Source organism: Elgaria multicarinata, chromosome 3 (assembly GCF_023053635.1).
Source record: "Elgaria multicarinata webbii isolate HBS135686 ecotype San Diego chromosome 3, rElgMul1.1.pri, whole genome shotgun sequence".
Lineage (NCBI taxonomy): Eukaryota > Metazoa > Chordata > Lepidosauria > Squamata > Anguidae > Elgaria > Elgaria multicarinata.
This window is the reverse complement of record NC_086173.1, coordinates 69,764,476-69,792,427: the sequence shown is the minus strand read 5'-3', so window position 1 is coordinate 69,792,427 and position 27,952 is coordinate 69,764,476. Positions and strand designations below refer to the sequence as shown.

General features: G+C 40.1%; 1 protein-coding gene across 1 annotated transcript; it reads right to left on the bottom strand.

Moving 5' to 3' along the window:
* Window positions 1-200: 200 nt before the first annotated feature.
* RARS1 (arginyl-tRNA synthetase 1) lies at window positions 201-27,497 on the bottom strand. Its single transcript, XM_063120564.1, has 15 exons — window positions 27,420-27,497; window positions 21,065-21,199; window positions 19,897-20,091; window positions 17,124-17,235; window positions 16,573-16,673; window positions 13,908-14,029; window positions 13,334-13,454; window positions 12,195-12,324; window positions 10,927-11,031; window positions 8,781-8,959; window positions 8,242-8,351; window positions 6,996-7,101; window positions 3,194-3,366; window positions 2,048-2,295; window positions 201-408 (listed from the first exon to the last, which is right to left on the bottom strand). The coding sequence occupies exons 1-15, from the start codon at window positions 27,462-27,464 to the stop codon at window positions 299-301; spliced, it is 1,992 nt and encodes a 663-aa protein (XP_062976634.1). The 5' UTR covers window positions 27,465-27,497; the 3' UTR covers window positions 201-298.
* Between the last annotated feature and the right edge of the window lie 455 nt (window positions 27,498-27,952).

Genomic DNA, 27,952 nt, shown 5'->3' with positions numbered 1-27,952 from the left:
GAGAGCCTATCAAGTCTTTTCATAATTCAGTCAAGATTTATACAAAATCTGCATTTAGACAAATTGCGAAATTTGCATGAATCCTATTTGCATGAAGCTATGTCACTAGAAAGATATAAATATAGTTACCATACAATACCTATATGAAGTGGCTTATCATTTCTCTCAACTACCCTACATGAAGTAAGCGACAACAACACTTCAGCATTCGTTAGTTTAATTTTCAAATAATGGGCCATGATAGTCAACTAATGTGATTTCCGCAAGTCTGTAAAAAGGAAATTACAAGTTGGTGGAGTTACATTTTCTGGACAGGCTTGATCCCCAAGATGTCAAAACCTTTGGCCATAACAGCAGCTGTCGCCTCACACAAGAGCATTCTCCACATGTTCACTTTCACTATTTTGCCTAAATAAGAGACATAAACAGCACAAGAGAGCATGAGATATATAGTAAAGTCAGCCTTACCACCCTGTTCTATTTACATTTCTGCACAGTTATTACAGTACATCTAGTAAGGCTGCCTTCATTATTTGGCCAATTGTGATAATCAGCTCCAATCAAGGACGCAGCTGCGACACAGCGAGATTATAAGCAGCCACTACAGTACTTTGCTGCTGCTTAACTCTATCATCAGACAAGTGCATTTAGGGTGAAATAGGTTAGCACAGTGATGCTCTATTAAGAAAATGGCATCAATGTTTTCTCTTGAATTACCCAATGCATGTTAAAATTGGGCAGGCAGCTAGGAAAGTAATTGGCCTAAGAATGCTGCCAGCAGGGGAAATGGAAGGACAGATTAACCACGGCCCTAAAAATGTTTATTTTGTATCCATAGAATAAGAACTCATTGGGCATGGAGTTCATCCTGTTAAGCAGTCTATATGTCCACAATAACCTTTCCCATTATGGTATGAGCTTACATAAAAGGATGTATATACTCCTTGTGAAACTGCACGTTTCTAGCCTTTCTATTTACACAGACGCTTGGAAATGTATGTAGCAGTTCTTTCTGTGTAGGATGTTGACCAAGTGCCCTGGGGGAAGGGTAGAGATGTGAAGGCCTGGAAAAAAACCTGGAAAAATTCGGGGGGGGGGGTTGGGCTGTCCCCCCCCCATTTCTTTTCCCGAAGGCTTTTTCGAGGTTTTTCCGACAAACGGAAAAATGGATTATGGAATGTTTTATTTAGCAAGATGTTTAAGACAAGGTGCTCATATATTTACTTCTCCAAATGATTTCTAAAAACTATGTACAGTATCAAATTATTACAATTTCTGTACACCAAGGATAAGCAAGTCCTAGGTTGCAAACTGAGACTACAACTCTCAAATGCAAGAACAAGATGCATTTCTGCCTCTAGAGGGCACTGCCACTGAAGCAGAGACTAAAACTGATAGCGATACCTATAGTTCAGAAAATGAGTCTGATTAAATTTTATGCATATTCACTGAATCTTGGTCCCCCCTTTTTCTCAGTTCTTTTTATGGGAATGGGTGCTTTATGTCTGCTTGACACTGTGGAGGATTAGAGGAGACATAAATAATTTTCTTTGTTATTAATGTTGATGGCTTCTTCTGTTCATTTGTGGGTTTTTTAATTGTTTTTTGCCTGTTCCTCACAAACTGCCAAAACCAAAGAGGTCCCTTACAGTTCAGCAGCTTGTACCTCCATTTGTTACAAAAAAGTAAATTTTTTAAGAGTAAATTCAATTTTTACTAATTCCTTGAATACACTGTACTTTTAATATACCAAATGTGATTTTATGCCAAACATGTACATAATTACATTTTATGTTCCTAAAGTAACAAAGTGACTTTCAATCTGTAAAAAGTGCTAATACTGCATTTTTTCAGTTTTTCCGAAAAATCCCGTTTTTTCCACAAAAAAACCTGGGGAAAAAACAGGTTTTTTTTCCCCATGGCTTCAAAATTTCCTGAAATTTTACATCTCTAAGGAAGGGTATCTGTCTTAATTTTCCTTGGCCCTTGCATCCCTCCACATGTGTCCCATTTCTTCTTTATAAAGTAAAAAGCTAACTCAACTTACCAGTTTGTCTGTCTTTTTCCACACAATAGCAGTTGTCATAGAATTCAGTAAATGTGGTGGCCAGTTCATAAAGATAGTCACAAAGAGTGTGCAGTAAAAGATCATCCAATATTTTTTGAACAATCTCAGGGAATCTCAAAATGCATCTGCCTAATTTCCATTCTTTTTCATGGTCCAATATTATCTCTGTAGTTCTTGCTGCCTTCTGCAGTGCCCCTTCATCAATGTTGGCCAGCCTTGCTATAGATCTGTCATAGAAACAAGCCTCATGTTAGATTTGTAAAAGAGACCCAGCCTTGTCACCCTACCAAAAACTTTGCACATATTGAAAGGGAAGGATACAAGAAAAAAGATATTCTAAAATGATTGCTAACTCGCGTACATTTTTTTTTTAAAAAAAGTATCAATCTGTTATTGGTGTGCAATGGAACCCTTTGAAATCCTAGCTGGAAATAAAGTTAATAGGATGGATTTAGTTTTTTATTCTGCTGGTAGGAGCATCGACAAGCAGAGTTCTGTCCAACATGCTCCTGTTGGTGGAAAGAGAAGGGAGGGGATTTTCACCCATTTCTCCTCCCCGCCCCGACAGTGTCACCTCTCCAATCTTTCAGATCGTGGGAGGGGGAGGGGGGTCTACAGAGGGAGAGGATAACGAACTAAAATGGTGGCCTCCATTCGTCCCATGGGAAATGCTCCGCTGGATCAGGAGCTTCCTGCAGAATGAAGGAGTCAACGGGAGTCAAATCCTGGATCCAACTTAATGACTGGAGTTATTGTGAAACAAGTTTGACATAATATATTTTATTGGTATTACATTCCCAAACCCTAGTCAAGCACAAAAACCACTGGGCTTAAATCCTCAAATTTAAATTTCTCAATAGCCTCACTGGGCTATCAGACAGTCCTCATGTGGAAAAAAGAAAAGAAAGTGTAGCTTAAAATGCATAGATGAAATACTAGGCACATAATACATAATGGAAAAGCTTCAATGAACCCCACCAGCTTAGCAGGAATCCTCTGTTTTGTCAAAAGAATACTACAAACAAGAAAACTGTTGCAAGAAGTCCTGTGAAAAGGTAAAGCCAACTTGGAGTAGAATGAAGCCCCTGTTTGGTTAATAACAGTTGATAAATACCCTTCCCCTACCTGATTCGAGTGAAGGCATAAAGTAAATAAGCAGCGGTATTTCCTCTGTCATCCAGCATCTTATCATAGGAGAAGATATAATCGTTTATTCTATTATGGGACAGATCTGCATACTTAATACAGCCAAAGGCTACTGATGTCTGGGCTGCCTTCAGTTCTTCAGGCGTAAGAACCTATGAGAGAAATAAAGAACAAAGCTCAAACAAGATGGAAAAATAGGGAGAACCTTTAAGAAATGCCCCCGAGTGAGCAGCAACTGAAATGAATCTAAGGGGAAGGTCATATCCAACAGACTTCACAACTAATTTTGTTTAGAAAAAATATGAAGGGTTACTTGTTATATCTCATCTATGTGAATCAGTGATAACAAGATTTTTTTGTCTCCTCCCCTGTACCCTAAAGTTCATATATCCACTATTAAATGTACATACTGCTTCAAATGCTCATTGAGTGACTAGGCGATTCAAAAATAGTCTAAGTATGAAAAGCTGTGCTTAAGTGCTTTATTGCTATATACTGCATTAGTTGCTCTTTCAAAAATTGCTTCCATCATCCTTGCATTCTCTTCTGCCCACTGGATTGTGTGCCATTTTAGCACATGCAAAGGTGTACAACTCCAAAAAACTATCTACAACTCCCATTAACCCTAGCCAGAATAGTCAATGGTGAGGGATGATGGAACTTGTCAGCCAAAACTTCTAGAGAGCCAGAAGTTGCCTACCCCTGATCTAGAGTCTGGCATGAAAGGGAAATTCTTGGTGGGCATTACTTTAACTCCAAAGGCCTGGGGTGGGATGGGAAGCACATGTACCTGGTGAATCAGATTCTTGTCAAGGAAAGCTCACATTGCAATAAATGAGTCAGCCTTTAATGTGCTACAGGACTCATTTTTACTCTATGAAAGGAATTCTCAAGTGTACTAAACATCACATATGAACCTCAAATTATCCGTATTGTAAGTGCTACACTTTGTCAAATTGTCAAGACCATCATTTTTAGGGCATTTTAACATGTTCTGAGGAAGGCATTAAGATAAGTAACTGTTTCTCACTCCATCTGACTAGTTTGTTTCCTAAACTTGAAAGGGTGTATCTGAGATTCATCAGATCAAGACAGAATACAATGGCTTTAATGGACAGCCTCCACTCAGTGATAACGAGTGTTTTGGGCTTTAAAAATTCAATATATAGTAGCTGTCTTTGAAACTTCCTTCAAGCTAAAACCACAAATATGGTATCAGAGAATACATTTTTATTGCTCAAACAGTCTAACGGAATAACAAGCTTTAGCTAAGATGAGGCAGATCAAACATTCCTAAATACACACAAATTATAATCACTAAAAGTATAATGTAGTAGCAAGCATATTGGTAACATAGTAAAACCTAGGTTCCTCTCTACATAAGAGTCAATATCAAAGGTTCATATTTACCTAAATTGAAGGCATGGTGGGCAAAGCCAGCCTAAGCACGTATGCCAGAGTTCTGGTTCTCTCAGGATCTGTCTCTTAAACTAATCAAGGCTATGCTTTTTATAACTCTCGTGATGCCAATGACCTCATCTTTAGTTTTGGACCTGGTCATGCCACCATTCCTAATTTTTCAATGTAGCCAGGTCTGCCACTGATACTAGTAACACTCAGAAATAGGGTTTTCTGCTAGGCTAAGCTACTCGACCAAAGCATTCTGGCCGCCTCCGTCTATTTCTAAGAATATATTCTATTACTCATAGTTATCTCACAACACATACATACAGAACTAGTCACTCCTATAAGATAAAATACTCATTAATTCTAATCACTAGAATGCATATTCCACTACAACATGGTATATACCTTCCAACCACACACTTAGCTGAACTAGGTATAGTTAAATAACTCCCTTAAGACAACTAAACGACATTGGCAGAAGTTTTATACCCTCAGAGTAGCATCGGACAAGCTATGGAAGTGGTGGGTACTCCTGATAAGGTATAAAGCAATACTTAGCACTTCGAGGTAATTTAACCACAAACCCAATGTACAATGAACTGCCAACCTTTCATTCGATACTCTGCTGCCATCTGCTGGAATGCGAAGAGAACATAAGAATTACCTTGCTGGACCAGATCAAGAGTCCCATCTATGAGCTCAAGGAGCAGCATTGGGTAGTATGTGCATGTAAGTATGTGGGGGTGGGAGACAAGGAAAGCGTTTTCTTGCCTCCAACACCACCTGCTTTAAAAAATAGATGAGGGCATTTTGACTTTGCATCTGAGACATGAAAAAGTCTATCCCTGTACTTCAGCTGTGGCCGATGAGACGATCCTGTGAAAGTCTCAAAGAGATACACCAGAGCAGCAGGACACATTTTATACCCTGTTTCTGATAATCAGAGGCATACTGAATGTCCATCAAGAGGTTCCATTTTAAGCTATTATGGCCACTAATAAACCTCCATAAAACTATCTTTGGTACTATGCAGCACATTACGATAATGACAACTGTTGTAGATTTGCTCAATAATCTAGAATCGGTTATTACTTCAAAATGTTTCCATGAGGGAAATTCAAATCTAGCCTCTCTTCTTAAAAGGCTGGTTTTAAAAGGATTTCTCATGAATAACAGAACAGATCCTGGTTTTTCTCCCTACCGACTAAAACAACAATTCTGGCTTTTGTCTTTGTGAAGGAAGATGTTATAATCTGGTGGAAGAAAAAGCTCTGTACATTAGTCTCCTTGGCCAGCCTCCAATGTGCATTCTTTCAAAGTTGCTATTTCTCATTCTTTCATCCATTTATCCGGAAAATCCTGATAAGAGCCAGACACCTACACCAAACATCATAGCAGAAAGGTAGTATCTACAATCAATACTTCTGAATAGATATCCTCATTTTAGAGCCAACAGTACAGTAAAACTCAGACACCACACTTCTGTAATACTATAAAGGCTAGGCTCTGAGTAATACATAACAGATATAACACCTGTCCGGTGCGTTGTACAAAACGAGTTGCACCTTTTCTAAAAGGTGAGAAAGGTTTCCCTATGGAATTGTCAGCATTCTGCTGAGAAGGTAGCACAGATTGCTGCTTGACAATCTCCAGCCAACCCATCTAATTTTCCTTGGTCCTCTAGTTGAGTCAAGTGACTGAACTGCTTCCCTCCTTGGTGCAATATTGAATGAGGATAGGACTTTTCACTTTTTTAGTACTTATCCGTGACCTTTTCACCACCTGAGCCCTAAAAGCCCCCCACCAGTTCTCTTTCCTTCTTGCCTGCCTGATGTCTGAACAACTGCACCTGCTACATTTTCTCCTCCAGTAGAATGCCCAACGGCAAAATACAGTAGAATGCCCAACGGCAAAATAAGCATATATCCTACTGTGTGAAAGCAAATGAAGATAAAATTCAATGCATGCCCTCAAAAAATGCATACTATAAGATATACATCCTTTCGATGTGGCTCAAATATACCTCAAAGGACACGTGCGCTTTCATACTTGGGGTGCACATGCATTTTGTACTCTGGAAAACCCAAATACAAAATACAGCAGGTGAAATTGTGGACATGAGCAATGTTTATACTGCCATTTTTTACCTTGGTGAGCCTTTTTCCTAACCTTTAGCTGTGGGTCCAACACCGCAGGCAAAGTCTGAGAAAAGTACTGCTACTAAAACAGCGAATTCCTTGCCATTATGTGATAAGGTTGGCTAAATAAATGGTAAGACTGAGTCAACTATATGCTTCCTGACAAGGGCCAGACAGTAGTAGAAGAATTAAAAGTTTTCTCCTTTCTTGTGTCAGGGAAAAAAGAAACCTAGTACCTTATCTCTTTCTTTCTCCTTCAGTTTGTCCATTGATCGCATCAATCCCTCTTCCAGAAGGTCTATCAGCCGTACTGTGTCCCCAGAACGAGTTTTAAACTTTTTCCTGGTAGCAAATAGAAAGTTATATTCCAGACGTAAATAGTTTTTAATAGTCTTTTCACCACCATGGATGTATCATCCCAAATACATAGCTTATTGCAAGCATATATGTAACAAAAAGTTTGTTTTGTCTTTCATGCTTGGGTGTATAGTCAGAAAAGGTTTTTATCCCAATGCAGACACCCAGCCTCTAACCCACATGGCTACACTCACACATACATTACAGTTCAGCAGAATTATCCTCTGACTAATTCTCAAATTATATGCTGTGTCCCTAAATTAGTCAGAGGATAATTCTTTCATTCACCCATAGGAAAAGTAAATCTAGGTTTTAACTTAACGGCAAACAGTATCACACCCAGTGGTCGATGGAGTCAAAGCCAATAGTGGGTGGAATTTGAAGGACTGTTTGCCATAAGTTACAACCTAGATTTACTTTTCCTATGGGTGAATGTTCCTTCATAGGAAAAAAAATTCTTCACCCCCATTCTACAGTGGATTTTCTGGGGTGGAAGGAAGACCATATGTTGTAGGGTTATGCGAAGGTTGTTTAACCCTCACACAACCTCCAATGGCTGGTTTCGGACAACACGATGTAACCTCATTGGGAATTGCATATTCAAAATAGCACCCAACATGCGCCGTGGCTCAACGTAGGTTAAATAATCCACAGTGAGCCTGGAGCATCATGTAAACAATGTGTATGTCTGTGTGTAAATGTGTGTGAGCGTGCCGCCTCATATGAAATCAGGACAAGACCTGTATGCAGCCCATCAGTCACAGGTTTCCCCACCCCAAGCTCTAGAAGATGGGAACTGCTCTAGAATAACTTCTGATGTGGCATGAAGAGCTGCAACTGGAAGGAAAAATCTGGAGATTTCTTAATGTGCATGCACAAAGGATTTTCTTAAACATACAAGGACAGAGGACCTAAAGTATAAAGCTGGCATGCATAGGGACTACTTTGTGATCACATTTATTTTATTTATTTATTAAATTTATATACTGCCCCATAGCTGAAGCTCTCTGGGCGGTTTACAAAAATGACAATCAATCATCAACAGAGGATGACACTGAGCCTTCCCATGTGATTAGCAATAGTATTCAATCTACTGTATATTGAAGAAATGATTTGCAAACTTACTTGTCTTCTCCCAACACTACTCCAAATGGGGCATGAATTACTCTGGTCACTTTGGGGTCATACCAGCCAATCATCTGACCTGCTGCAAATATTGTTTGCAAGTGCACAGACTGCAAAACAAGGTGAAATTAATTCAACAGTTGTCAATTATGACTCCTACGTATGCTCCTAGTAAAACACTAGCAGTGGCACAATGATAAAGGGTTCTCTTAAAGGGAGAAAAATGCTTACATGGCTTTGCTCATTTGCTTCAGAAAACTATTATTTTGTTCAGGCATCTCTGTTATAAAAGGAGTTGATTGACTCTGATTTCTATAATACTGAATTAGATGGTTCAATACATAGGTTTAAAATAAGGCGTGGGTATGTATAACTTATTACTAGTTAGAATCCTGCTTTGGGATGAAAGGATAAATTGCCAGAAAGGAAAGAATAAACCCATGTGTGGTTTTAGTGTCACATTGGTACCCAAAAGGAAAAAAAAGGGGGAAAAGCTTTGAAAAACAAAAGAATACAAGATAGAAGTCAGAGAGACTCACCTGTCCACTGTCTACCACATAAACTAAAATATCAGCCTTTTCTTCTGACAACCTCTGCTTCAGAGCTGCTAAGTCTGAGGTGTCATATGTAAACCCCCCATCAGATTTCGTAACTGTCAAGGGAATAGAACACCCTGGAACAAACACAATCTTCCGGCCATCATCCATTTGCACAAACCCTAAAGAAAGAAAGTGAACTATTGGTAGCCATAGAGAAACAAATGACAAATAGGGTTAAGGCTTCGAAAGCAAAGCATATTTTACACTGAAAAGTGATGTACAAATAAGAACACTTATAGAAAAGCATTTAACAAAGAAGGTTTAAAAACGTAATATATCATGTGGTCATAATGACGAAAAACCAACAGATTTTCTTGGTAAGTGCATATCCTCATATACATGTAGATAGGAACAGGCAGGAGGCTGAGTGCTTAAAACCTCTGCATCTGCCATTTCTCTCCAGCACACCTTACCCACCACTGGACCATTTTCACATGAGCTAAGTTTAACATCTGCATTCAGAGGCCAGCAATGGAACCTACATCCTGGGTGAGTCATTTGCAGGAGGGAACTAGGCAGAGATGCAAAAGAATGCTTTAGGACCTCCCCCCTCCAATCTGGTACTTCCCCCAAAATTGCCCCTGCCCCCAAATTTGCATGTAGTCTGCCAGCCCAAGTCTGATCAAGAATCAAATCTAAATATTATCTCTGCAAATTCAGACAGTACCCTATTTAATTCCCAGCTTGTGATAATCAGAAGCTTGGAAATCCCATCAACAGGACATGAACCCCAGCAATTCTTGCAGGACCAACCCTCCATTAGGTTTGCCACACTCCGAATCCAGGCTTTCCAATACAATGGGCCTGTTCAGACAACATGCTAAGCCATGGTTAGGCCACTAATCCTTTTACAGCAAATGGTTAGTGAGTGTGTTTAAACTGTGGTTTGTAGCCATCCTGGTTAGGAATGGTTCACACAACACTTGATTCACACTACATGCTAAAAAACCCATTATGTTTAGCTCAAAGTGCTTAACCACCATGGCTTAGCATGTCATCTGAACAGGACCAATGAGTTCTATGTGTTTATTTATTACATTTCTATACCATCTAATAGTTGAAGCTCTCTGGTTGGTTCACAAAAATTAAAACCACCAGTACAGCATGAAATGATAAACCCTACATCCAAAAACACTGGAACTAACAGTATCAAACCAACTGGCATGGCTTACTAGTACTGAACTCCAGCTAAGAGTTAGAATCAACAAGAAGGTAATACTTCATCTAGAGAAAATATGAAGACAGGAAAGAATGGAGCACAACATAAAACAGCCTTAAATATTTTAAAGGGTTTCACTGAAAAGCTAGAGGGGGAAATGATCTCTCCTGTTACTGGAGGCAGAAAAGACAAATGGTTTTGAGTTGCAGGGTGGTTGAAAATTACATTTTAGCAAAGATGTTGAAAGAGTTGAGCAATGGATCTCAGGTAGTGTGGAAATGCCTTCATTACTGTGTAGAGCAGTAGAGACAGTTTAGTGTTAGGCTGTAGGCCGTAACAGACCCACGTTCGAAATGCTTCTCAGATATAGAAAACCTTGGGCAAGTCACCATCTTTCATCTTAATTGGGCTGTCATGAGGTCAGCAAGAATTATTATTATTATTATTATTATTATTATTATTATTATTATTATTATTTATATAGCACCATAAGTGTACATGGTGCTGTACAGAGTAAAACAGTAAATAGCAAGACCCTGCCGCATAGGCTTACATTCTAATAAAATCATAATAAAACAATAAGGAGGGGAAGAGAATGCAAACAGGGACAGGGTAAGGTTTGAAAAATTCTATACTGCTGACAAATAACAATAATAAAAGGTTTCTTAAAATGCAGCAGAGCTGACCTAAGCATAAAGACATCCTTGGAAAGTCTTTCTCATTTGCAGCTGTTTGATCTAGAAAACAGGACAATAGAAAACTAGAAAGCATAGACTTTTGTTTAAATGGAAAGAAGTGAAAAGAACATGCTCAGGCTTCTCTAATAAAATATAAGCTTCTCTGAAAGCTTTAGAAATGCATCACACTGATTACAGTGGGAAAATGCTTCAGTTGTTTTACTTCCAATAATGTGAATAGATGTTTTACCTCGTTCTTCAAACTCCTTCACCACATCTTGCATCATATCTTGGTAGTATGATTCTCCTCTCTCAATTATGGAGATGTCCAAACAGTCATAGATTTTTTGGAACTCTGAACAAGTGAAATGAAACAAACAAACAAACAAAATGAAGGATTTGAGATGCCTGTCCTTACTCTGGAAAAAGGATCATTAACATTACAGTAAAATATAGAAATGGAAGTCTATTAAGACTGGGTACTGGCTTTTTTGCTCACTATTAAATAAGTTGCTCAAGGAGCAATCTTATGGCCCCTAGACATAAGGGGGGCCACAGGATATTTCGAACTCATGGGTCCGAGACCAGATACACTGCTCCGACAATGGACCCAGCTCCCCACCCCAATTTTCTCAACCAATTCTGCTAGACAAAATTTAACTTCAACAACCCTTTCACATGATCACAGAAAGCACACCCAAAGTTCATGTTAACCACTACAGAATATTCTTGCAAACAACTTTCCGGTGACAATAGCACAATATTTTACCTGCATATAATAGATGGAGCATAAGGAACAGCTCTGCTGCCATGCCATTCTCACATGCACACCTAGCTAGATATGCAAGAAGAGCTGTACAATGGAGGATCATGTAGTCTCCAAAAAATTAAACATCAGACACACTAAAAAAAAAAAAGGCTCACAAAACGCTGTGAGCATTTCAACAAGGGTTTATGTTAGCTGTTGTTTGCCACTTTAAAAAATATTACAACTTCAAATCATACACCAATAAATATGCAGCAAAACCATCAGGATTGAATCCAGATCGTGTGAGTGGAATTCAGCTTACAAAACGCTTCTGCTGGAGGAGGAAGAGATGTGTTTCACCAATTCCCCCTTCAGCTCCATGAAAAGATACTGTGGAGGATTGGGAGACACTCCAGAACAGAGTGGGGGTTGGTTCTGGGGACCCAGGGCTGCCACTGGATCTTGGTCTTTTGTTTGAGGAAGGGCAATTCTGAACCCAACCCCCAAAATTCTCTGCTCCAAATGGTGATTTGCTTAGTTTCCTGAAAATGTGTTTCTTTCAGGTATATTCACCGTGCACTATAAATGAAAAAGCTCCTGTCCTTCCAGCAGTGCTCTACAAGATTTAAGTTTTAGTTTAAGATTCCTTAAACTATGACCACAAATCCTACCCTTTGAAGGAAAGCAGCTCGAAAGCAGCCATGACTGATCCATATAAAAAGCAAAGGGCTTTTTAAAAAGAAAGACAGAGATATATTTCCAAGAGTCACCTTTCCGGGATACATCACAGATCAGTTTCCACGCTTTAATGAAGTCTGGATTTTTGCTCTGTAATAGGACCACACACTGATAAGCACGCTTTTTAAACTCTTCCTCTGTGTCAAATCTTCTTTTTGATTCCTAAGGTAAAAAGAATTCAGACACCATGAAATAATATCCTTTACAGCATACAAAAATCAAATTGAAGCACAGGTAGGGACAAATAGGGCAGTATTCCTTCAGTTTCATACTGCTTATCATTAATATCACAAAGGATCCTAAATAGGTCAGTACACGGCAATCCAGGAACTGTAACTGCTGTAAATGCTGTACAATACCTGGAGTTTCTGATGAACCATCATGAGGAATATTTGATGCTAAAAAGTCATACTAGTCAACAACAAAACTATCTTTTATTAGGTATGTTTGTTGCAGTCCCAATGATGAAACAAAGCATTTACTTATATATTTATTTAAAATATTTCTAGGCTGCCTTTCAAGGCAGAGTAGGAGGGAGGAAGAATAAGGCCACAAGCACAGGGCTCATTCATTTAGCCCCAAACCCTCATGTAGCCTGGGAACATGGATCGGACATATTTAGCAATGAGAAATGTGCATGCAGAATCTGTCTGCATGGGTATTTTCTTCCATTGGACCACGATGACTAAGCAATTCTTGCAATCTTTAAACAAAAAGCCTTTACTTCAGTAAGGAGGGATGAAATGCATTGAAGCTTTGAATGATTAAAATACTTTAATGTTGTTGTTTTAAAATCAAGTTTATTCTTGTCCACTGCCTCTACAGTAGATTAATCCTATCATCCTATGTCTCTGCACCAGTTCCCTTCAAACATTACAAGGTTCTTACATAAAAGTTCAGGAATTTGCAAGAAACCTGGGGGTAAAATTGCAATGTGAAACAATGCCTCCATAAGGAATGGCTCTCATGTAAGGAATTTTGTAACGTGTTCCTTACCTCTGGAACTACTTTTCCACTCTCTCCACCAGAATGCTTTCTTCTGGTCTTAGACAAAAAACATATGGGCTGGGATCCATATCATTTCAGTGTTGTGGACAGCATCTAGAATTGTCTGAGGCAATCGTCTAAGCAGTAACAGTAGGAACGGCCATGTATTTAAACTAAAAAATACCTTATAAAAAGCTTGAAGATCTCCAATGGGTGGAGAAACAGTCAGGTAATCTGGAAATTTATCTTGCAGGTGAGCAATAAGCATTCCAAACTGGGTACCCCAATCTCCTAAATGGTTTAATCTGAGTAGTAAAGAGCACAAAAAAATGAAAAGTGCAACTTAAACAAGAAACGATCACTTTTGAGCAAAACTGGTGGATAAGATGCATGCCTTATTCTGAAGTGTACTATTTTAGCTTGTTCATCTACAGCACCAAAGAAAATGTGAAAACAGAGTTATGGAAACTTCCTGAGCTTAAGTCACTCAATTTGCATGTTTTTGTAAATCAGGTTATGAGTTTCAGCAAAACTATTTTTCTGAAAGGATACCAGGAGAAAGAGTAGCAATAAGGATACTGTGTATGTGCAGGATTGGAAACACCTTTGCAGAGACACACATAAATGAGTAGCACTTCTGTGACACAACAGTATTGCTATACAAGAAGTTACTGAGAATGTACTTTAAGTTACTCCACAACAGTATATGCCTAGACACGTTTGGAGCAATTCTACAATTCCACTATGCTTGGACTTACCTTAGAACATCATACTCCACAAATTCAAAGAGACGGCACATGCTGTCCCCAATTATAGTTGACCTCAAGTGACCAACATGCATCTCTTTTGCAATATTAGGAGAGGAGAAATCAATCACCACCTTACATAGAAGAAATGAAAAATAAGTTAATTCTAAACAGTGCAGCATGCATGCACGCACACACACACACACACACACACACACACACACACACACACACACATATTTTGGTATCCACATGCATCTATATACCAGTTGCTGGGGAACATGAGTGAGAGGGTGCTGCTACGCTCATATCTTGCTTGGGTGCTTCTCACAAGCAGCTGTTGAGCGCTGTGGGAATATAACACTGGGATAGGCCTTTAGGTCTGATCCAGTATGGATCTTCTTATGTTATGATTTATATTGTGAGTGGACAATAACCATCTATACTGGATGTTGTACACATTCATTAGACACTGTAGGAAACATGCACATATTAACAGCGTAAACAGGGAAATGTCTATATTACATGGTCATTATAACAATGGGTTGGATCTAACTTAGTTGTTCCACCAGTGGAACAGATATCACTGGTGGAATGGGATTTCTTCATCCTATCCTATCCTCTCCCCACAACCCTCCACACACCCTCCAAATCTGCCACTGTCAAAACTATGAAGTTGGATTCAAATCGACATTCAAGTGATGTTGGAAGATTTCACATTGACCACTGCATGTACATAGTGCACACATGGAAAAAACATTCATGCTGACTAGCTCCTGCCTATCTCTCCTCTCTCATCTCACACTATTGCCCCACTCGTGCTCTCCGCTCCTCTGATGCCATGCTTCTCGACTGCCCAAGGACCTCCACTTCCCTTACTCGGCTTCGTCCTTTTTCTTCTGCTGCCCCTTACGCCTGGAACGCTCTTCCAGAACACTTGAGAACTACAAACTCAATCACTGCTTTTAAAACACAGCTAAAAACTTTTCTTTTCCCTATAGCCTTCAAATATTGAATTTGTTCTGACTCTATACTGTTAGCTTCACCCTACCCGGTGCCTGTTTACACTTCCCTGTGCCTGTTTGCATTCTCCTTCCCTCTTTATTGTTTACTACAACTTATTAGATTGTAAGCCTATGCGGCAGGGTCTTGCTATTTACTGTGTTATCTGTACAGCACCATGTACATTGATGGTGCTATATAAATAAATAATAATAATAATAATAGGCAACATATGGAACATCCTGGTTATGCTGTCAAGCTACGCATATTTACTAAACAGTTTTGGAGACTATCCACACTGATCAGGAGATGTACAAAATCCCATTTATGCCGTTCATTTGTTCAGTTCCATACAAAGTTCTGTGTGCAATGGCTGCTGTATAATATTCTCTGTTCAGCACTCCTCAAATCCAGCAGAGATATATAGAAACAGGATCTTACTGCCTCCTTTACAAGGTGTCAAACTTCTTCAACAAACAAACTTCCTGATTAGCCCCCATCCCCACTCCAAATATCCTTTCTTATATCAACTGAAACTTAGGCATCATTTCCCATGTAATTAGCACTGAGAAGATTAAACCACACTAAAACCAACATAGAAGAATACCAACAAAATATTCTTCATATGTGACTGTGCATTCAACTCCTAGCAAAATATTTTCAAGTAGTCCTGTAGTCAACAACTACCAACACAAGTCACAATCGTAGGCAATCAATTGACAAGAAAGCACTAAAGACATTACTTAGGGTGCAATCCTATGGAGACAGTCGGCAGCCTCTGAAGTCGGAGGCTGCCAAGTGTTCAATGTAGGGGACCGAAGCACAGAGGTGATCCTTGGCGCCATGCTCTAGCTGTCTGCATTTTCACTAGAAAGGCAATTTTGCCCCTCTAGCTGTAGCACTTTTGAGCAGGAGGGAAGGAGACTGGAGCACGCACAGGAAGCTGTGTAACTACAACTACCCGGGTCTACTTCCCTCACCGCCCCTGGAAATGCCCCCTTTTCCCCATCTCAGTTTCCAAGTGTGGAGAGGCAGTCAGCACAGCTAAGGGGGGAATGGGAAGGGAGCATGGTTTCGAGGTTAGCACCCTGGTTCCAGCATTGGATCCTAGAAACTGAACAATCCTATGTCCTGCAGACACTGTCTAGGATGCACAGGATTGCTCTCTCTATGGTTTAAACTTGCAAAATTCTGTGCATTCCAATGTACATATGGACTATAGTTATATGGCTTCTTAAAATGTAAAAATCATACACGTAAAACTCTTCTGTGTAGAAATAGCATGAACTGTATAAACTGACATTCCCTTAAAGAAACAATATAAATTTGTAATAATTCGCCATATCAGCAAATAGAAACTGTAAATTACTAAGGATGACATGATTTACAAAACAACTCTGCTCACAACGGGTGGGGAATGACTGAGCTTTCCTTCTGCGGAAGGCAACCTCCAACTTTAGAGGGAGAATCTCTGGGGGCTGGCAGAAGGAGAAGCAGAAAAGTTCCCACGTGTGCAAAGAATATGCAATACAGTGCTCTGGATCCCAGCTCTTGAACATTTGCAGACTGAGCATGCATTAAACAAGTGGGCATTTATATTTGATAAAATGTGCAGATTACCATGAACATTCATCAGTAGTACTCAAGAGACACCAATAATCACTTACTATCATACCTTTTTCCTTTCACCAATAGCAGGGGGCTGAACTCCATTCACCAGCATGCTGCTCAGTTGTTTGGATACAAAATCCTTTTTCAAGTGAACATTGATGAAACCTTCAGAGAGGAATGAAAAGTAGAAATAGTTGCTTGGACCAAAAATATATTAAAATGTGGATTTCCTTTGTACAGCGCAAATATGTTCACTCTTAACCACAGTGCTACAAAATATGCTTCTCATCCATCATAGACAATACTAGAAATAAATTTCACTAACAGAATTATTACGTGATATAACCCTTCAAAGGATGAAAATGCCAAATTAAATATTCTTCCATAGCAATAACTCCCTGCCCATGGAACCTAGCATGTCATAGTGGTACATGTTATGATCCTGATGGACTGAATAGATATTGGTGTCTGACTTCCTTATGGGTAGAGGCTCCTGAATCAAGGCTCTTATGGTTCAACCCTCATGGACCCAGAACTCCATTGAATTATTTTTTTCATAATACTCATAATGTTAGATTTAGATGTTCCAGAAAAGCAAATACAGAATAACTGTACCAGGACCGGCGATTTCAACCTTCTCAATGCATTCATTGTCAGGAATGTTTCTGGCAACCTTGTCAGCAATTTCTCTTGGGCTTACTTTTTGGTCCTTGGTCTTGAGCAGCATCTGAAAATACAAGCAAAAGGGCTCAGTGCTGTTTCGCACTGAAGAAAAAAGAAAACACCTTAGCCAAAACTCTACAAACTCATCTAGCCAGCTATAGCAAACAAAAACAAAAAACACACCACCATTCCTATTCCACAGAAATCTGTTAGGAAACATGTTTCCCTGGAAAACACACACACACACACGGTAAGTTTAACAGAGGGAATCATCAACTGAATAAATATCCTGGAGTCTTAACTGTTATTCAAACACACAAATAATCATTTGTGTATCCATTTCCAGCACTTGGAAACGGGAAAAGTGGCTAATTCCGCCTCTAGCAGAACACTTCAAATATTTCTTTCCAGAGGCTCATACTTCATTACAGATCATTTCTACACATTCAAAAATAAAGAAATCACTATTCTTTATGAGAAAGCTCAGTACAAGAGAAGGACAATAGCCAGATTGACTCCTGCCCTCAAAGGTGGACAAATCTATGCTTCTAATTTTGAATTGTTCCTTTCTAACATGTAACTCTCTATAGCAATAATGCTCTCTCCAATGTATTGTTAGTTTCAGAGAATAACCACTGAACTAAGACAGGAGCGTACGTGCCAGGCGACAGTCTCTCCATGTGACCTGCCAATGCAGAAAGAGCCATCACAAATGTGTTTTGTCTTTGTACATGCTCATTAGCATATTGCATCTGAACTCCCAGCTGGAGGGACCAGAAGGCTATTAGGAAGAGAGATCGATTACTTGCTTTCCCCCATCTACACACACACACACACACACACACTCATTCCACCCCCCACCCTGCTTTCCCCCTTTCACCTTTTAGGAGGTAATAAGAATACTGTTTCTGAAAGTTTGCTTCCCGGAACAGCTTTGAATATACTGAAGTGTACTAAAAAAACCTTGCATGACAAATCAAGAACCTGCAAGTTACTGTTCTCCCATATGGTGCAGAAAGTTAAAATGTTAGATTCCAAGTTACTAAATTCCAGAATACTTAATAGACAGCAAATTTTCCATTGCTTTTACTCAGAGTAAAAAAAACTTTTGTTTTGTTGGCCTGACTGCTTTTTAATCACATTCTTGGTAGCGAAGGTGAGAGTGAGGGGAAATTCCTTTTTATAGGAAGAGATACTATTTTAATACAAATTTACCAGCTGTTCCAGGGGACAAGCAAGGGAGGACCTGTTTATTAACATCCATTATAATGAAAGTAACTATCAACTAAGTAAACATCTAGCACTTGCAAAACTGCACAAAATAACTTAAGCAGCAAGACATCTTGAGTGTCGACGCTGGCAAGGAAAGAACTCAGAAAAAAATGAAGGTGGAGATAGTTCATAAAGCAGCTTGGGTCCATGCTTACTTCTGGAGGGGTTGTTTGGAAGGCTCTATAGCATCAAGGTACTAAAACAATACAGACATTGAGAAACCTGCCCCAGATGAAACTCCTAGCAGGGACTTAATTGGGGTAAAGCAGCGGTCAAAATATATTTTAAGAGGCACGGCAAGCTTGTGTTAGGCTGGCTGACACCCAAACACATATGCTAATGAGCTCCATGAAGAAGAAAACATGCATTTGTGGGGCTGCTTCTCCAAAAGAGCTTCACGTAGAGAGGCTGCCGGTTGGCACGTATCGGTATTGTTCAGAAAGCAACTTCTGCCAGGCCAATTTGACTAACAAGTCTTACCATTTTCCTAGGGGTATGATACAAGATCTGACTTATATGGATAGGAACATAAACTGATTTTCATCTACTAGTGAAAGACTATATTGCCGTTCGTTGTAATATAAGAGACATTTCTTAAGGTTTTAAAATTAACTATTCTGTGTATCTTACCAGAAAAAACCAGGAAGACGCCAGCAATAAAATTCTTTAAATTGACAGCAGTGAAAATAACATAAAACCAGAAGGATTGCATATAATTTATGGGAAGGCCAAACATTATGATTCAGCCTCTAAGGGGCAAAGGTCTTAACTCTGGCAGAAGGCCAAAATGAAACTCCCTGGTTAAGGAGTATGAGTCTGGGCACAGGAACAGAAAAACCCTTTTCCTTGTTCCAATCAAATACAGGTTTGGGTCCGACAAGAGGGTGTCTGTGGATTATCTTAACATGCAGGAGGCTTATATGGATGAATGTGAATAGGACTTTCTCACTCCATGTTTGGAAAAGGTATTAAAAATGGCTTATTTGGAGCCAAACACTTTTATGTTTTGTTGCCCTTTATTATTTTTTGTTGGCCGCCTTGAACTATACAAGGAAAGAAGGGAGAGGAGTGTTTAAATATCTAGACAAACCCTGGGGAGACCCTGCCCAAATTTTCATACTTGTGTCCACAATCATAGAAACTATCTCTGAAAACGCCATGGAAGCCAGTGGCAGATCCCTACACAGTGCCGTTTATCTTGCTATATTCCCTCCATTTTAAATATTTTCAAGTCATTTAATATGCAATGTATGGTGTTAATTCAAATGTGACAACGCATTTGTGTGGCAGGAAGAGTACTGGCTGATATGGAGTAGATAGTTTTCCCAGTTAGACTCACAAATAACAAAAATGTGCCCCAAACTGAGTTATATATCTTTTCATCTGAGTAGCTTTGCACTGTCTGGAATATAGCATTAAATACCCATGGAAAAGTTCTCACATCATTAATTACCTGAGTTATGCTCATAGCACTGTTACACTGGTAGTCGCCAAACCTGGGCTGTTGACTTGGTGTCACTGCCAGTGGAGGGTTTTCTAAATCTGGATATGCAGATTTAATGGCCATTCCAAAAATTTCTTGAAGGCGGTTATTGATGTTAATCATGCCTTTTGATGGTTTCCCTCTATGTCTTTCCTCTTGAAGGCTCTAGATAGAAACACAAAACTAAATTATACACCCATCAGATCAGGGAGCAGGGTGTTCCAATCCCAGGCTCCCGAATGCAGTGCAAGTTTATAACCTTAACAAGAGATCACTATATATCTATCTTCAGCCATATATATATAGTTCAGAGACTTAATTTGCTTTCCTTACGGCTGATAAAGAGAGGAAAGCTTTGCATTGCTTACAGAAATGTTCCATGCCTTGGCTGAACAAATACTAATAAGTCCTGATGGCTCTGGATTCTTGGGCTGTGTCTGATTCCATCCATTTCTGAGTGGGGCAATGAGAAAGAGAGCTTCCTCCAAACTCTCAGGCCTGTCCTTTCTCAAAGAAGGAAGAGTTTATTGGTTAGACTCACCTTGCTCTGTACAACAGCTGGCTAGGCCTCTGAGTTGCACCTCCTTCTTAGGCACAGAGAGACTCCTGCCTGTAGTTATCCCAACACAGTGGCTGTCCTTCTTCTTCACCACTTCCAGCAGGATACTGTATCCTCTATGCCTCCACCTTCTACCCCTTCCTATAACACAGCTAGCAACAGGCTCTGCGCACCTTCTTCTCCAATCTGCCCACTCTGCAGCTCTAGGATGCTTTCTCTTTCTCTTTCTCACTCCCACAGTTCTTGCAGCTTCTGTTTCCTTCTCTACATCTGAGCCAGTACTTGCTTCCTTATATTCAGACATTCCCAACTCTGCCCCATCGCTATCCAATGGCCCACTTAACCCTTTGCTAGCTTCTTCTACCATGACCATGGCTACTGCTGTTCCTGGCTGCAGCGCCCTCTGCTATCAGTTCCTGGTGTTGCCACAGGAACTTCTTTGTTTCTAGCAACCACTCCAGTCACAATCATACATTCTCCAGCTCTTTGCAATGACAAATTGCAGCATTTAAGAACCACCAGAATCATGACCATTCTTTTACTTTTCACACATTGCACACTATTCAGGAGGAAACATACCTTTTGTAAAACATTTAAGCGATATTTAAGTTTTGCATTCTCTTCACGCAATCCCTCCAAGCTTGGGGAAACTCCCAAACATCCAACGTTTTTCAAGCGATCAATTTCTGCAGTCAGAAACTTGATTTCCTTTTCCTGGGAAGCCAAACAAAATCAGTTGTGTATAACTTGCTCATTCTTCTCTTATAGTAATCATTGGTGAATACTTCATTAGAATTTTGATCTTTAGCCCAATGACCTATGATTCAATAAATGACAGGACTGCTCATTTCTTATTCATCCATGTGACATTATAGGGCTCACTTGCAACACGTATGGCAGATTAAGACTGCTGTTTGCAAATATCATCTATTAACGTTGTCTATATTTTCCACTGTAGGTGGGGGCTTGCTCTATTAAGGGTGGGGATGCAGACCTCCAGACTATCCGCAGACACCACCACTCCTGCTCCCGGCTATTGTTATTATTTACTCTTTCATGCAGCATCCCCAACTACAAAGCTGATGGAGGGAACCTTTCAGAGTTGGGGAAGGACTATGCCCGGATGCAAACATGGGGGTGAGTGGGTTGGTGCATAGTGAACAAAGAGAGAAGCAGCATCCATAACTCCACCCACTTTTGCTCTGGTCATACCTACTGCTACAACATGAACTACAACAGTTTAGGGCCACGGTAATAAGGGCCTCAAAAGGAAAAAAGGTTCCCCATCTTTGCTCTATGCAGTGCAAGCAGAACCCACCAAAGAGAGGAAAGACTACAGATTATGAGCTTTACTATTGCTTACATGAGTTATCAGAATCCCTCTTTATTCACCAGCATAATTTTACTCAAAAGGCCCGAATGGTTTTGATACCTACTCTAACACTTCAGGGTGATGTCTCACAGGGAACATTCAATGTGCTTGTATTTTCAGGTGGTCTCTGATGGGCTGTAGGATGATGTGCAAGTGCTGCTCTGCTGGTGTAGCAGCACGTACATCCCTGGAGGAGCCCCCAGTATGCCAGCAAAAAGCTTCCCTGGCATAGATACACTGCCAGTGTATGGAAGGGAAGGTGTGTTCCAGTGGTGGCCTTAGATGCATAAGACCCAAATCCTCCTCATTCCCCTGGTAAGGATGAAAAACTATGCCAACCCTATAGCTAGGCAAAGTGATTTCCCCCGCCATTGGAGGACAGATGTAAAAGAACGGAATGGAGGGGAGTGAGAGAGAAAAAACAACTCCCGCCCCACATTAGGAAGTAGCAGTTCCTCTGTCAAGGATTCCCAAACCCAGACAGACAATAGCTGTGTTCAGAAGACACCTTAAACCACGGCTTTAACTATGGTGACCAAGGCAAAAAGGCTTATTCACCGTGGTTAAAACCATGGTTTAAGGTGTCTTCTGAACACGGACAATATTATTTTTCTGCCAGTCTAACACTAAAGATTCCTTATACAGCTGTGGCCCATGGGCAAAAAGCACTTAAACTGCTCAGTGATATTGCCGTGTTCAGTTTAGTTGCACCCTGCTTTTTCTTCCATGAGAAAGCGAAGGAAGCAGCACTAAAGCTAAAGTAACCTTGACATCAGAAACAGCTTGCCTGCTTTTGTTATTACTGCCTTTTCTTCGCATCCAATTTAAATACAAATTAAATGCAGCAAGCATTTTGTCTATTCCCAGGACTTCATCTTGCGGAAGACAAGAAAGTGGCACCAATAATCAGCAACAGAGGGATCAGGTCTTTAAAGGAAACTATGCTGTGGAAGAGAAGTGAAGCCATCAGTCCTTCTCTCTCAACAAACCTTCTACATTGCTTCCTTTTGCAGCTTAAGAGCTTCTAGTACCTCCCAATATATTTACCTATACTACTTTACCCCACTGAAGGAGTGAAAGGTAAAATCTGTACTAGAAATATTCCAAAAATAACTACCAAAATCCTAACAGTCTGTCATGGCTGAAAACATTCAAAAAGCACAAAAGAACATGCCTTATCATTTCAAACAAGTCTATAGATCTTCGCATGGTTTCTCCATTCAAGTTTCCCTGTTCAAAGTATATACAACTAGCTATTGAACTGTATTATCAAATTACTTATCGCATAACTAGCATGGTGATTTAGAAGAGTATCTCTTTCAGTAATGTTGTATCACTGGGAAATTATAAACACTAAAAATTTGCCATCAGGAGATCTTAAGAATTTTTATTTGCTACAGGTTGCACTAGTAATGAGCAGCACCCCAACTTAAACTAGTTTTCTGCGGAAATGCCCACTTACACCAAAACGTAAGTGTAATAAAGCAACTTTTAAAACTTCATACCAAGGAAGGGAAGATCAAAGCATACAATCCTGACCTAGCTAAAAAAAATGCAATGAGGCTACCCATTTGTTATGATGCAATAGCATTAAGGGTTTTGACACCAACTAATTTAACCAAACATTTCTCTAATCTACTCTTAAAGAGTACAATGCAATAATCACCACAAAATTTTAAGGAGTCTAATAGAAATTAATTTCATTTCAAGAAAATGGACTTCCAAAGCATTGGCTTAGTTCATAAATAATGGCAAAACATAGTTTCACATTACGAAGATGAGCTGCAGAGAATCTCTGGAGAAACAATAAGGTCATCAGGAACTTTCATTCTAGATTAACTGAAGTTTAATGTTACATCTGCTGTAAACTATGGTTAATGCAAACAAGATGGCTTCATAAACTATAGTTTGAAGTCAGCTTGTTTCTACTAACCATAAGTAATACTAAACCACAGTCTGACAGGGTTCAGATGTCACAACAAACTTCAGCTAATTTAATACAGAAAGTTAAATGTCCGAAATCCTTCTTGTGGTTCATCCTCATAACACTAAGTCATGGTTTAGAGTTATGTGCAAACATATCTAGTGGTTTAAGATCACAGCCAAAGGGTGTGTTCAGGCCAAAATCCTTTTTATTTCACTTTATGTTCCTTTACATTTTCTATTATTTTCTTGTTTCAAAAGCATTGTCTGTCTTTAGAGCCTTTTCCTTTAATTTCCTTTAATTTCCATTAACAAGCGCTGAACTTGTAGACCTTCACATATGCTTTATGCTGCATGTTTGGAAAAAAAGGCTGGGCTGACTATATAAAAGGCAAGGCTACCAGATTCATGGAGTAGCCTGGCTCTAGAATCTATGTCTTAGCTTGTGTAACAACATAGTGAAGTCTCTAAGTGCAAGCTGACATAGATCCTTATCGGATGTAATGGCAGCTTTTGGTGGTGATTCTTGAGTTAATGAATGCAGTGGAACTTACTTTCAAGTAAAAATGCATGGAATTGCACTGCTCAGGAGGTACAAATATTTGGGATTTGATATAGCTTTTGTAGGTTGTTTCTATGACATTTAAACCCGGGCACTTGGGAGTTGTTCATGGGTTAAACAGCCCCAAGTTAACCCATGGTTTGGTTTTAGAAAAGATTTGTGAAAACATTCTGTTCCATTATGACAAGTAAATTTCTTTGTATTTGGGTAAGGAACAAAGAACCAAAATACCACCACAATGAATAAAAGCACTAGGACTAGGGAAAGGATGCCTAAAAAAGAACGACAAGAGAAAAGACACAAGCTCCAAATGAATGTGGGGGGGGGGGGGGGGAATGCAAAAAATTCTGAATTTGAATTTTTACACCACCCTTCTAGGAAGTGTTCAAAACCTGCTGGCAGAAACCCATCACTACTATAATAATCACATTTACACATACATTACCTTTATTTAAACATATTTCATTGTTAGGAACAATGAATGTATTACTTAGTATATTAAGAATCAGGATATTGCAAGATAACAGAGAAAACACACAAATTTTTGCTGTGACTAAAACTGTTTAACAAATTATGGCCATACCATTGCTTGAAAATATGCTGTGGCTGTGAGATTGTTTTCAAACCTAACAGCCTTACATTCTTGATCCAATGACAGGCAATAAACAATTGCAATAAAACAATTGCAATAAACAATTGATCCAATCGCAATAAACAGCAAGGTTACCAAATATATGTATATAGCTACATATTGCTGAAGTCAGACTGGGTCAGTATCTCCTGATAAGGCTACATCCAATGGTGCCCATCCACCAGTAGAACGGACTCCTCACTCTGCAGGTTCTCCACACTCCAAATCTGGATGGTTAGATGACCCTCTGGAACAGATTTTGGATGTGCATGGTATGTGTAGGAAGAGGAAAGAGAAGACTGCTCATCTGACATTGGATGAGACCATTATGTAACCCATGAGAGTGATGAAAATAGTTATGTCTTCCTCATGTAGTCTTTTTATTCAGTCAGAATGTCAGATACTATGGAAATACCTATTATCCTTGTCACCTCCTTCTTACAATTACAAATAATTAAGGGCACAATTCTATGCATGTTTAGAAAGAAAAAAGTCCCACAACTATATATATGGGAGTTGTAGAACATTTTTTCCTGTCTAAACATGCATAAGATCATGCCCTAAAGATCTTTACAAGAAAATATTTAGAAGCAAAATTAATGTGTGTGTTCTTTTGCCATATTGCAAAGGAAGTTAATTGCTTATGTTTGTCCCATTAGTGTTCAAAAGTTCCTATCTTATTTTTAATTGAAAGCCTCTTTGAGAAGCTTTTAAAAAGAACATCTGTCAAGGGTGGCTTTTTCTTCATTTTACATTTAGCTGTTTCGCTTTGCATTTAGCTTTTACCTTACTTTAGCTGTTTCACAGACTGAATACAACTTATGTTAGAAAAAAGAATTTGTTAGATTTTAGAACCCTTACATTCATCAAGTTTGATTAATCTTATACTTTTCCATCAAAAGGCAAAGGTAGCTGTTTTGGCCATTAAAAAAACTCCACATTCCCTATCAGTGTAATACCTCTATTAGGCCAAGCAAAAGATCAGAGAAATGTGCAAGTTTTTCAGATCTCTTTATCAGGCAAGTGGTTACAAAACACAGGATTGGGGTAGGAGAATGGGAGAGGAAAAAATTGGCTTGATGGTTAAGTCGCACTGACCCAGTTTGCATGAAACGTCAATTAGTGGGGTTATGCAAGAGACATTTAACCCTTGAATAACCCACGGTGGTTGGGTTCACACAACATGGTGCAACCCCCAACTGTTGGAATTGAGAGTTACTTATTCAAAATGATGATTGTACACGCCCACCATGGCTCATCATGGGTTAAATAACCCACAATGGCCTGGCCATGCTGTGCGAACTAGTCCACTGAATGTATGTTCAGAATCCACATGCAGATGATACTGTGACCACCACCAAGTCAGTTTCTCTCTCCACTATTCTCCTCCACATGTCTGATGATGAGATCTTGAAAGTTTGAGCCTTTTGATGGGCCTAATAAAGATTTCCCATCAAAGAAAGCCCAAGATGGCTTTATAATAAATTAACAATGGACATATTACATTTTTGAAATTCAAATGTCTTTAATTTAACTTGAACACAGGCTTTGTTTGTTAACACTGAATAATTACATTAGTCAATTATATGGAAAATTAAGTATGTGCATAGCCATTATAATGCATTATGTAAGGGGGAAAGCTGCAAAGGAGAAGCACTTCTTCACATAATGCATAGTGAAACTATGGAATTCACTTCCCAAGATGCAGTAACAGCCACCAATCTGAAAAGCTTTAAAGGGGGATTGGACAAATTCCTGGAGAAGACTATCCATGGCTACTAGTTCTGATGACTATATGCTACCTGCAGTATCAGAAGCAGTATGCCTCTGTACACTAGTTGCTGGGGAACATGGGTGGAAGGGTGCTGTTTCACTCATGTCCTACTTGTGGGCTCTCCACAGGCATGTGAACAGAATGCCAGACTAGATGGACCTTTGGTTCTTATGAGAAATGTTCTTTAAAAAACGGGGCAGAGATGGAGTGGGGGTGGAGAGATCCTTAGGAACCCCAGTTTCAGGCCAGTCAGCTGTACTTCCTATGCAGGATTCAAAATGTATTCTGAATGAAGCCTATTCTCCATTCACAGCACGCAGCCCTTCTCTCAGTCTCCTGGGCTCTGCTCTTAAAAAGAGCGTGCCAGGGGCAGCCCTGGCTACCCAACGCGGGGCTTAACTGAAGACTTCTCCCAATAACCCAAACGGAAAGCCTGGAGAGCCATTTCGAGGAAAGACAATCGGGCGAAAGAGAAAGCGCCGCGTAGACAACCCCCAGCCGCGCGTAGCCGGCCCTTCCCTTACGTAGAGGAGACCCACCCGTGAGGGAGGAGCAGGCAGGCTATGAGGGACCATTCCCGCCGCGCCCCACCTGGGTTTCTCTCGCTCGCTCGCTTCGCCCCACACACGAGGCGCTCCCGCCAACCCGGAACCCGAAAAAACGGTCCCTGACCTGTCGGCAGAGCCGCTCTGCACACTGAGCCGCCTGCACCTCCATTCTCTCGGGTCACGCAAGGAACCGGAACCGGAATCGATGGCGAGTCCCAGGCAAGAGCGACGTTCCCCGCGGCGGAGCGCCGAGAAGAAAGCGCGCCACGGCGCGGCTCCCCTCCCCCTACTGGACGGCGCGCGCACTGCCTTCCACGGGATGCGTTGGTTTCGCCAGCCGCCTGGGCAGCACTGCGGCTCCAGGTGCGAAAGGTGCATCGCGCGCGGCGTGATAAAAGGGAGCCTATGTGTTTCCCCATTCCACCTTTCCACTAAATATCATAATTAGTTTGGTTTTTTTTTTAATGCCAGTGATCTTTCCTGCCTATCAAAGATAAATAGGGCGCCGATTGATTCACCTATGCGACCTCTCGGCGCTGGAAAAGATTGAGAGGTTGCGTGTGTAAACATCCGTCACCACTCTCGCACTGCCAGAGCGAAAAAAGTCAGCGCGAGATCGTTCGGGCTGGAGAAGCCGAAGTTGTCGTTGGGATCCGA

Excerpts from the sequence above, each read along its gene's own strand:
- RARS1 (XM_063120564.1), bottom strand. The coding sequence starts at position 27,464 with ATGGAGGTGCAGGCGGCTCAGTGTGCAGAGCGGCTCTGCCGACAG. Across the intron at positions 17,236-19,896 it reads GTGCTATGAGCATAACTCAG|ATGCTGCTCAAGACCAAGGA; the intron begins GTAATTAATGAT and ends TTGTATTTTCAG. Across the intron at positions 7,102-8,241 it reads GTAGTGTTGGGAGAAGACAA|GAAAAAGTTTAAAACTCGTT; the intron begins GTAAGTTTGCAA and ends ATTTGCTACCAG.